Below are 11294 nucleotides of genomic sequence, written 5' to 3'. Positions count from 1 at the left end.
AGCAAAAGTAGTCTTTTCTTACTGAAAAATCAGTATCTTACTGATAGGGGAATCAGTAAGAATTAAAGCCTCTGCAGATACAAGGAAAAAGAGTTGCATAAAATTCTCTGTGTTTGGAGCATGGTTTAACAAGTTACAGACATGGAAAAATATCAGAAAACAACCTGATTTATTTGCAATCTGTGAAAAAATTCTGCCACCCAGTTCTCCAAAGTGTTCAACATTTCTAGTGAAGAGAAAAAAATAGCAGAAATACAACTATTTCAAAAAACAGTCACAAGTCTTGCAATCTTAAAACTAAGTTAAATTATGGATCCAGAGTAGGTTGATTCATCCAAGCTATCTGCTCTTTTATTGACATGAGAAAAAACCCCAAATAAATAGTAATCTCATTTCTCCCATTTTTCCAAGTCCCTAGGTCAGAGGAGAAAATCATGTAAATTTTGTTCTTTTTAAAAAACAAACAAAAAACCCCAAACCCAAAGCCATTATAAACCAGTACCAGTATCAAGATTCCATATGCACACTGTTACATTACAGCCCCTCTAGCATGTGTAAAATAATGCTTAAAATGTGTGTTTATAGAGATATTTTCTTCACAGAACAATCACTGTTTATATATGCTTTTAAGCAGAATGAAAAGAACTACAATGCACACATTTGTGCCTTTCACAAACACATATTTAAGCCAATGCATTCAAGCATAGCATGTTTGGGATTGTAAATGTGTCAAGATAACCCAAACACCATTGGCAGCAATTCTCTACCCATTGTATCGCCATCAAATATGACATTTATTTTACTTAGACAAAAAAACTAATACACACACAGAAAAAACACATTTTTATCTCACCTATAATATGCATTTATCATAAAATATGTTAGAATGAATATAGAGAGCTCAAAGACAGATGATACCTCCAGAAGGAATGAAAATGCAGGTTCTCAGGATAACTCCTAAGCCAGTTTGCTCTTCCTTCCAACACAATAATTTAAATAAATACACATTAAGTACTGATATTCCTGAAAGGGCTTATAAACAATTTAAATAATTACAGTGGAGTTATTCTCTCACAAAAAAACCTGAAACCAAACAAAACCAAACCTCCAAACGCAGAGACAAACCAGACAGTACTTGGTAATACCTTTAGATTGGACAACGAAGTTCACAAAATAAGCAGGGTAATAATTCTGACAAAAAAAATCCTTCAATCTGGTATAAATACAAATGTTACATTTTTTAAGGTTATGTTTTAATTTCTTTGCAGTACCTGCAGGTGTTATAAAGCAACTGATTGGCCATTTCTGTATCAGTAGGACTCTTCTACTGAAGGGACAACTTTTAGACATTTTATAGAATGGAAACTCCTAAAGAATACAGAATGCAACTGGGAATATTCAAGTGCAAAGATGTGAAAAACAACGAATAACAGCAAATATTGCCTGACTTAGCCTAGCTGTAACTCTAAGGAAAGCAGAGTGAGTTCCATTAGCCCAGCACTGGGATGTGAGGCACCACCATCTAAATGAAATCACGTTCATCAGTGTAAACCCATTTCCAACACCACCACAGTACAAACCACCCTCCCCTATTCTGTGTCCTCAATTAAAAGTGTCCTGTCTAGCGATGAGCACAAGAGATAACCTGTTTCTGAATTTTTCTTGCAGAAGGGAACGTTTTACAAAAGGACATGTCTCTGGTTATCTCCTTCCAGCAGTTCCCAAAGCAGAAAAGGGCAGGATTTACTCCCAGTCCATTTACTCTCAAACCTCAGGCCACCAGGGATGAGGGATCTCAACACACCAATCCCAGTGAGGCACCAAACTGCTTCAGAAGACAGAAACCTGCAGTTCTTCTCATTCTGCTTAAAAGCATAACTGCACAGTGGGGAAATAAAAATGCTTCTGGGATTAGTTTAGCTGGTAGAGTATAGGGCTGATAATAATAAGCTCGTGGGTTCAATCCTTGTGTGGGCCACTTGCAGTAACACTGAATGCAACCATCAGGACTCAAAACAAATGGCCACCAACTCTTCATCCCTCTTTCATCAGTATGTCTAAATATCACAAGAAGGCTATTATTAGTAACAAGTGAATAACTGGTCCGCCGAGGGCCCGAGATTCTGCCCTGGGGCAGCGGAGGTGTGGCGATCCCTCACCTGACACCGTCTCGTGTCGCTATGGGATCGGCCCGGTTGGCTTTAGACCGTGTCACGGATGGATTTCGGCTCTGTCCCGGCTGGATTGCGGCTCTTTCCCGGCTGGATGTTGGCTCTGTGCCGGTGGGGTCCCACTGAGGGAGCGGGACCGAGCTCCCCCCTCAGACAGGCCTTTCCCACCGCCGCCCGCCAGAGGGCGGCCGCGCGCGCCGCCGCTCCGTGCGCGCCAGGAAGGCGCGCGTCAGGCCCACGCGGTGACGTTTCATGCCGGGGTGTGGCGTGGCCATGGCGAGTGACTTTTACCTGCGGTACTACGTGGGGCACAAGGGGAAGTTCGGACACGAGTTCCTCGAGTTCGAGTTCCGGCCCGACGGTGAGAGCGGGGCAGGGGGCCGGGGAGGTGGGCCGCCCTCCCGGAGTGGGGGGTGCCGGGCCGCGGATAGCCCCAGCGTGGTTTAATGCCGGGCCTTTCCCCACAGGGAAGCTGCGCTACGCCAACAACAGCAACTACAAGAACGATGTGATGATCCGAAAGGAGGTGAGGGCAGCGCCGCGGGCTGCGAGTCGGGAAAAGAGCGCACAGCGCGGCTGAGGGCGTTTGTGCCGGCAGAAGGGACCGCTGGGCAAGGCCGCGAGCGAAAGGAAAGCGCTGCGCGGGGCCGCGAGCGAAAGGGACCGCTGGGCACGGCTCGGGGTTGCCTGTCGTTGCTGGGATGTTGTGGGCAGGCTTGCATTTATTTCTCTTTCGGAATGTTGTGTCCAGGCTTACGTGCACAAGAGTGTGATGGAGGAGCTGAAGAGAATAATCGACGACAGTGAAATCACAAAAGAAGATGATGCTCTGTGGCCTCCTCCTGACAGAGTGGGCCGACAGGTGGGTGCACAATGTCTCTTTCATGTGTTGGCTCCTTGGAAGCGTAACCAAACTTTTCATTCAAGCCGGTATTGTTTCCAGCCAAAAGGGAAACAAATACTGCTTTAAAACCTGAGTAGTCCCTCAGTGGCAGTGTAGTTGTGGAAGCTAATACGATCCACAGACTTGCTGCATTCAATATCTTTGTTACAGAAATTTGTAATAGAAAATAAAAACCATCACAGTACTGAAGTATGTCTGTAACTGGTACCATGAAGCAGTGAGTTCCTATAACCTTTTCTTTTTCAGGAGCTCGAGATAGTAATTGGTGACGAGCACATCTCCTTTACCACGTCAAAAATCGGTTCCCTCATTGATGTAAATCAGTCCAAGTACGTACTCTGCTTTTTATGCTGCCCTTGTTTCTATTCACCAGTCTGTATTAGGATTTCCTGATTATTGGGTACATGTATTTTATATTGTTTCAAAGCATGAATCAGCTCCTGGGGGCACCAGTGCTCTGTGTTGGAGCACAATGTGCCAAATGCCTGTAACTGTGGCGTTACAGGCTGTGTTTTCACTCGCTGAGAGGAGACCTTGCTGTAGGAACCCTGTTACACACATACAGAGTCCAAGCTGCCATTGGCCTGTTTGTATCAATTTCTTTGGGAGAATCATGATATTTGTATTTCACCTAAGCTGAAAACACTGACTACCATGGTTTTGTTGGGTTTTTTTTAATCCTAAGTGCTGTTGATACTTGCTTTCCTGATAAAAATGCGTATTTTGTAAAGACTTTAAATGTTCACAGTTGGAGTACAGAATATTTAATCTATCAGTGTAGAATGAAACAAATCTGTAATATCTAAGATGACATCTAAAAAGTCCCCATGTAGGTTTTTTTGGGTTTTTTAATACATGAGTTCTGTAACCTGTTCTCTAAGAGCATCAGTCTTAAACATTTTTCCCCTCCCTTTCTTCATTCTGTTGTGCACTGCAGAGATCCAGAAGGCTTGAGAGTGTTTTACTACCTGGTCCAGGACCTTAAGTGTCTTGTCTTCAGTCTTATTGGACTCCACTTCAAGATTAAGCCAATATAAATCAGACAAACTGGAGTTTGTATTGCAGTGTCAGCAGTGGGGGTGGGAAGGGAGGATCCTGTTCCAGTTCCTTACTGTTTCTGAAATTTTTGTGTATTTTAGATTATTTTTTTTAATTGTTGTTTTTGTTGTTACGGACTGTTAATGACTCAATAAAAGGGTGAGATTTGCGTTTTTTAATTTTTAAGCTGTGGTGAGACTTCTAACACTTGTAATGGTGCCTTCAGAGTGTGGCACTTCTCTTGTATCAGACGCACACTGTACTTGTCTATGCAAGCAGAAAAAGGAATGAAGCCTGGCTCTGTGAAATGAAACTTCTGCCAGCTGCCAAGACAAACTTCTGTTACTATCCTGAGTTGGGTGTTCTGTTGGCCAGACAAGCACAACATCTGACTGCACAGGATAACTGGTTATAGCAGACACACATCACCTTCATCCCAGCCCGGGCTTACCCGCTTGCCTCCAGAGCAGAGACAAACAACAGGCCACTCAGGAGCCATCCAGGATCTTCACTGGTGGTCCCGCCCAGCTTCAGAGAAGCTGAAAAGCAACCTAAATGTATTTAGTTTAGTTCTAGTCTAGCAGATCTGTTGTGCAGCATTAGTTAAAAGACTTCAAGGGGTCCCCCACAGGCCCTGAGGGTGGTCCCAGTGCTACCAAACCGCGCCTTTGCTTTCTCTTAACCCGTCTGTGTTGTCTAAGAAGCCGCTGCGATTAAAAAAAAAAAAAAAAAGTGGTTAATTGACGTTTAATACTGAAAACTCCAGTGCCTCCCGCTTTCCCTCCCGTCCCCACAGGCACCTTCTGCCTTTCCCGCGCGGCGGGGCGCTGGCGGCCGCCATCTTGGCTGAGGGCAGACGCGGCTTCGCGCCGGCTCAGCCGGGCAGGGAGCGCGGGGCCGCCATCTTGGCTGAGGGCACGGCCGCGGCGGGGCGCGGAGAACAGGGAATTCCACGGGATCCACACGGCCATGGGGGTAGGTGGGAGTCCTGGCCGGAGCCCCGCGGGCCATGGGGGTGGGGGGAGCCGGGCCGGCCGGGGCTGACGCCGCTGCGCCGCTTGCCTTGCAGAGGATCGGGCTGCAGCTCCGCGCCACGCTGGAGAACATCACCCGGCTGCGGGCCGAGGGCCAGGACTTCCGATGGTACCTCAAGGTGCGGGGCCGCGGGGCCGGGGCCGGGAGCGGCGCATATCCCTGATTATTGACAGCTTTCAACCTCCCGATTTGTGTTCTCCAGCTGAAATGTGGGAACTGCGGTGAAGTCTCGGAGAAGTGGCAGTACCTGCGGCTGATGGTGCGTATGCCCCTTGTAACCTGCCTCTGGGCAAAAATGAGAACACAAACTTGCCTCTTACACACGTATCCGCATCAGGGATGTGACAACTTGCCCTCTTGATGAGATCGTTTTTCAATAGCTACATGCCTTTAGAAAATTGTCATGTTCCATATTTGGAAATATTTGGAGACTGTTAATTGAAATATGCCATTTGAATGGTCACCGTTGGTAACAAAGTATTTACATCTACTTTTAAAAAACACCTTGCTGTAAAAATTTAATTTAAAATGAAATTTTGAAGTGGTATCAGAATAAGGTTGTGGCTGTAGCATATTCTCTGATGCTGATGGAATCCTTTTGGAGAAGGTTAGGTAAATCAAGATGAGTTAAGCTTGCTAAATCAGCATTTGGAAGCTGAAAAAGTGGGATAAAATTTGTCAGGGATACTTGTCTGGTCTTAGCAATAATCATCCCTTTTTGTTGCATACAGCTGAATGGTTAAGAATGTATTTTGAGGAATTAGTAGAGCATGCCTACATGGATAAGACATAAATATCCATTATTCCCTATTTAAAGTCTAGAACAGAATAATTCTTTGATAATCACAGCTTGTTGAATTACTAATCTCTGTAGTTATAAAAAAAGCTGCCTTGTTGCAGTTGCAGTATTTTTAAAAAGTTAAAGGTCATTGTAAAAACCACCTTACCTTTGCAGAGGTTTCCAGTGGCTCAGCTGAAGTGGTTAAAAATGTCTCTCTTGTCATGGATTTTAGGACAGTGCTCCCCTGAAAGGCGGCCGAGGAAGTGCCACTATGGTGCAGAAGTGCAAGCTGTGCTCCAGGGAGAACTCCATCGGTACGTGCTTGGACATTCCATTTTACAGTTTATCCTTTAGTCCCCATTTTTGCTTGACACCGTTTGTAAAGAGCTTTCACCAGGGATTTCTTCCCTTGTACGCTGGTGCTTGAGTTCCCAACACACACATTCTGGACATCACGTTCATGGAGACAGCAAAGCCTCCTGGTGAGTCCAGGTTTCTGCATGAGCAAAACCCATCTGTATTGTTATCTTACAAAAGGGTGCAAATCTTTTTGGCAGTGGTAGGGAAAAATGGTGCAGTGTAAACTTCTCAGGAGAAGGGAGAAAAATTGAATTCTACCTTTTGAAGTCCAGGTGCAGGAAATGCTTGCTGACTTTGTTTCTTTTGCTTTGTATAAAGAAATTTCTTTGAAAGAAGATCCTGGTGCTTGGTTTGTGCTGAATACAACTGAACACAGTGCCACTCACTTGTATACTTTTTTTTTGTTTTAGATATTTTAAGTCAGACAATCAAGCCTTACAATGTAAGTTTGTTTCCTCTTCTATGTAACAAGTGAAAGATAAATAACCATTAACACTATTTTGAGTTTTTGCTCTATCATCCTCCTTCAAGAACACAAAAAGCTGGTCCTGTCCCCGGACAGAAATTGTCTTGTAGACTCCTGCACAGTCTCAAGTGTAGAATAATGTGATACATTTCCTAAGACAACACAGAACTGTATCATTCAAATTAGAGGTGATTATATAATGCCCCTCTTGGTTTCCTTTTGAAGGCTTCCTCATGGCAGATTAAGAAATTCTAGTTATTGACCACTCATGAAATGAGCCATAGGATTTTGCTGTCACTTGGGGCGTCAGAGATGACAGTGCTGCCTTTCAAGCAATCCATTTCTAGACTAATGCTTGTCACTGCCTCTATTAGATGGAAACTAATGGTTTTCTGACTCAATTACAGGCTGAAGACAGCGAGAAGTTCAAAACAATTGTGGAGTTTGAGTGCCGCGGTCTGGAACCAGTTGACTTTCAACCACAGGTGAGTTCTTATTTGTGATTAGTTTCTGTTTTTTAAAAGTACTTCCTTTAGAGTAACAAAATATACACTATTTGAAATGGTTCTAGAATATCATAGACCTTCCCAGATTCCCATCCTTCCACAGTTCCTTTATTTACTTCATTTGACTCAAAAAACAAACCAAACCAAAAGGCTGCAGTCAGCTAACACGAACAACTGGTATTCTCTGTACCAGTAAAATCCAAACTAAGCACACCTTGGAGTTGTACTCAAACTGCCTCACAGGTGACTCAGCACTGCTCATCTGAATTCATCTGAGAGGTCTTCACTGCTCAGGTTATTGCAAAAGAGTCTTTCCCAAAGGGGAATTGTTGGAGTGCAGCATTAGATGGTACCACTTTGCTCCTTGGTACATTACAGAGTACATCAAAGGCTCGGGTTACGAACACACTTCAGTGTGTGTCCTCTAAAAAACAATCTAATTTTCTTTGGGATTGACATTACCAGAGCCACAGGAAATGAACATTGGCATTTTTCCATTTGCATCTTAACCAGGCAAAGCCTGAAGATCACTGGCAGTTACAGGCTGGTGCAAAGCACACCTCAAGGTTCAGAGTTTAAGGATTCTTCAGGGCCAGTCTGCAGTGACTCATCTCTTGTGCATGGTCATGCTCTATGCCACTTAACTCCCTGCTATATTTAACCTATTATTCCAGTCGGATTAGGTGTAAATAGACTGACAAATATAAACCTATCTTATCCTTCTCTCAGACTGTGATGCTGTGCTAAAAAACAGCCCAAAAAAGTCGACCCCACAACGAATTTGATATAAATAGAATCCCCACTGCAGTGTGCTGGGGGAGTTCTTTATTTATTTAAGTGAAGTCCATCTTTTTGATTAATGGTTATTCCATTATTCCAAAATGGTTATTAGTTTATTCCTGCTTGAAAGCTTTGCAACCAGACCTAGGAACTTGCACTTCAAGAAAAATCTATGGGAAGATGACAAAATGTAGGAGATGTTTATAGCTCTGCATCCTAGTGTCAATTTTATCTACAGAACAAAGACTTCACAGCTGTAACAAGTTTTAATTTAATGTTCTGAGTTTGGTGCACTTGACAGGAGAGTACTTGAATCCCTGAAGAGGTATTTCAGTGAATTTTTGGATGCCTGAATCAGTAAATGAAAATTTTCTGATGTTTAAGTGACTTCCGCAGGTCCACAAAATTTTGTCAACTGCTTTGTAGTTGGCATGATCCAAGCCAGCCTGGCTTTTGCACGACCTTAGATCTCACTTTTGATAGCACTAAACGTGGCATGTGGCCATGGAATCACTGTATTTTCTCTGTATTTTTTGGTGGACATAATACAACCACACCCAGAGTCAATTCAAAGTGGCTTCATGTTTGCATGTCTTATTTAAATTATAGTAGTTATCAAAAAAAACCCCAACCACCACCAAACATTTGAGTGCGAAAGAGGAGAAAGTATCCTTTGTTTCTCTGATATAAACCCTCTTTTTAGACCTAGTGCAGAAGTTTGTAATTGCAGTCACATGGCTGGTGAATAGCTGCAGGTGGCAAAAGCAGGGCTTCTTCCATTTTTCTGGTGTTTGTTCTGTACTCAGCTCTGCAGTTTTGACCCACGATGCTCATCTTCCTCTCCAGCCCAGCAGTTCCCTTGACGTGGGCTTCTGACAGTTACAGAAAGGCCACTGTGTCCTGCAGATCCTTCTACTGTTGTTAGATTTATTAGATCTGCCACACTCTGTGGTATAACTCCCAAGTACTTAACTTCCATTCAAATCCCACAATATTTTAAAGTCATGTTACTTTGCACATTCTTACAGCTAAATGTCTGACTAGCACTAGTAGGGATTTCTTTATCAAAAATGGAAGTGTAGATCCCTTGCAGAAAACTAGGAAGAAGCTACCTTTGATTTTTATTCATTGGTTAATAAAATTCTGTAGTTAGAAAGAGTAATGTAATGCTGCTCCCTTCCTGCATGCTAGGGAAGGAATCCCATGCTAGGCTGGGATTTTTAAATGTGCTTTTAAAACTAGTAAATCTTACTGTACAGCTTGGTAACTGTGAACCCTGAACTGAGAGAGCTGTTCCTATAGAAGATAAACCAGAACACCTTCCTAGGGCTGTCCTTTCTGCACTCCTTAGAAATAGCAACAGTGATGGCAGTGAAGAACTCTCCCCTGTGAAATGCTTGTTTGGGGATACTAAGCTCACTCAGCCAGCTCATCCTCCTTACACATAAAGCTTGCTTGTCACTTGTGTACCTAAATCCAATACAAGCTGCTCCTTCTCTAGAGTGTCTTGGATTCTGACAATATTCAAGCCAAAACTACTTACACTTTCCTCCACATTCTCTTACTACTTTCTTTGCAGTGTATTATGAAACTATTATGCCTGTATGGGTCCTGAACACAAAGCTGTTAGTAGTAATTGGATGTTGCTATATAAACTTAGAAACTAAGGTTTAACATTACTTAGAATAGTTGGAAATACTTTTTTTGCTAAGAAAAATAGAGGAGCAGTGTTCCCTCATTTTACTCTGCTTGCTTGGATTGAATTTTCCCAATTCAAAAGCAGGGTCACAACCTTCTGACCCTAACCAGGAAAGAGCTTGCCCATTCTTTCTACCTAATTTAAAAGAAATACAATACATTTTTGTGCTGAGCTACTTTCTTTGCTTATGTTTCAGTGATCATATTTATTATTTTCTCAGTGCAACATAATTTTTAAAACTTTCTGCAAATGTGTTTGCAGGCAGGGTTTGCTGCTGAAGGTGCAGAATCTGGCACACCTTTCAATGACATAAACTTGTTAGAAAAGGTATGTTGTCTTAGTTTCACTAGTAAAACTAATTAGCTAGCTTGCTTTCCCCACGTCACTGGTCCAAAATACACACCCTAGACTGGTTTTGCTCTTCCTGTAGCCACAGCTGGAGAGAGAAACTGAATCAGCTATGAACAAGCAGCATTACTAACAGTGTCATTTTAGAAATACGTATTTGTTAACTTAGGAGCTGACAAAGGTTTAAGTCACTCAAGAATTCCAGAGAGCAAGAACCTGGAATACTAAATGGCTGGGGTTATTAAAGTGGTGAGTTGATTTTTCTAGGAAGATCCCTGCCCACTGTCCTGTGCACAGAGATTAAAAAGTAATATAGACACTGTCCTTTAAAGCTCAGGATAATGGCACCAGCATTGCAAATCTTCCTTGGCTGTGAGCAGGAATCTCAAGGTCAAATCTGTTCCCTGGTATCCTACTTGGCAGAGATCTGCTTGTCTGCTTACCCACCTGACTAGGGTATTGTAAATGATAGATAATCCTTTCACCTGCCGTGGCTGCTGTCCACTACAGGCTGGGGACTACATAAGAAAATAAACCCCAAAATATACATACATAAACACTGAGACTGAAGCTCATTTAATTTCAGGTTAGTGCTCTTGCTACTCTCACCGGTTAAAATTTAACTTTCTACAGATACCTAAGACCCAAATTTTGAGTAACATTTAGTTCCAGTTTGAATTCTAGTCTGTGTGCTCTGTGACTAACACTGTGAAATCTTATTTCCTACAGGATTGGAACGACTATGATGAAAAAACAAAGGAATCTGTTGGAATCTATGAAGTTAGCCATAAATTTGTAAAATGCTGAAGTTCATACCCGTAATAAATTATGACATGCTTACTGATGGAGCTGTAAAGCATCAGATACACAGTTTCTTTGGAGTTACTTTTTTACATGGCTGCACTTCAGAAATGGCAACCTAAGTTCTCAGAATCACAGTTATTAGGGTGGAAAAGATCTCCAAGATCAAGTTCAACCTTTGACCGACATCACTGAGTTGTACTTTCTGTCCCCTGCATGCCCTAATAAAATATTTTCCTTGGAGCACTTGCAGATGGCCACAGTACAAACTGAAAATAGAACATAATGACTGAACTGTGCCATTTCCTTAATGCTGTGGGGTTTTGGAATATATATGGTTGTGGTGGACTGTAACTTAGCTAATGAATACAGTAACTACTTAGACAACTTACAGCCTTAAAGGTT

General features: G+C 42.6%; 2 protein-coding genes across 4 annotated transcripts; both read left to right on the top strand.

Annotated features, from left to right (window-relative positions):
* The first annotated feature begins 2395 nt into the window (after nucleotides 1-2395).
* Nucleotides 2396-4299, top strand: MAGOH (mago homolog, exon junction complex subunit). Its single transcript, XM_082286898.1, has 5 exons — nucleotides 2396-2532; nucleotides 2639-2697; nucleotides 2923-3033; nucleotides 3322-3404; nucleotides 4013-4299. The coding sequence occupies exons 1-5, from the start codon at nucleotides 2424-2426 to the stop codon at nucleotides 4110-4112; spliced, it is 462 nt and encodes a 153-aa protein (XP_082143024.1). The 5' UTR covers nucleotides 2396-2423; the 3' UTR covers nucleotides 4113-4299.
* A 654-nt stretch (nucleotides 4300-4953) lies between these two features.
* Nucleotides 4954-10952, top strand: CZIB (CXXC motif containing zinc binding protein). 3 transcript variants are annotated; one of them, XM_082287639.1, is made up of 8 exons: nucleotides 4954-5088; nucleotides 5183-5266; nucleotides 5351-5407; nucleotides 6162-6243; nucleotides 6700-6731; nucleotides 7163-7240; nucleotides 10002-10067; nucleotides 10818-10952. In XM_082287639.1, the coding sequence occupies exons 1-8, from the start codon at nucleotides 5083-5085 to the stop codon at nucleotides 10893-10895; spliced, it is 483 nt and encodes a 160-aa protein (XP_082143765.1). In that variant the 5' UTR covers nucleotides 4954-5082; the 3' UTR covers nucleotides 10896-10952. The 3 variants fall into 3 exon arrangements, with proteins under 3 accessions (XP_082143765.1, XP_082143766.1, XP_082143767.1); XM_082287640.1 differs by lacking the exon at nucleotides 10002-10067; XM_082287641.1 differs by lacking the exon at nucleotides 5183-5266 and having other exon boundaries at nucleotides 5017-5088.
* Nucleotides 10953-11294: the final 342 nt, after the last annotated feature.

Source organism: Coloeus monedula (assembly GCF_965178545.1).
Source record: "Coloeus monedula genome assembly, chromosome: 9".
In the NCBI taxonomy this organism is placed as follows: domain Eukaryota; kingdom Metazoa; phylum Chordata; class Aves; order Passeriformes; family Corvidae; genus Coloeus; species Coloeus monedula.
Note: the sequence above shows the minus strand (reverse complement) of the source record. Positions and strands in the feature narration are given on the sequence as shown.

Bases quoted from the DNA above. Each gene is read 5' to 3' on its own strand.
- MAGOH (XM_082286898.1), top strand. From the start codon at position 2,424: ATGCCGGGGTGTGGCGTGGCCATGGCGAGTGACTTTTACCTGCGGTAC. The intron at 2,533-2,638 runs GTGAGAGCGGGG...CTTTCCCCACAG, and splicing joins GTTCGAGTTCCGGCCCGACG to GGAAGCTGCGCTACGCCAAC. The intron at 3,405-4,012 runs GTACGTACTCTG...TGTGCACTGCAG, and splicing joins ATTGATGTAAATCAGTCCAA to AGATCCAGAAGGCTTGAGAG.
- CZIB (XM_082287639.1), top strand. The intron at 6,244-6,699 runs GTACGTGCTTGG...TTTTTGTTTTAG, and splicing joins CTCCAGGGAGAACTCCATCG to ATATTTTAAGTCAGACAATC. The intron at 6,732-7,162 runs GTAAGTTTGTTT...ACTCAATTACAG, and splicing joins AGACAATCAAGCCTTACAAT to GCTGAAGACAGCGAGAAGTT.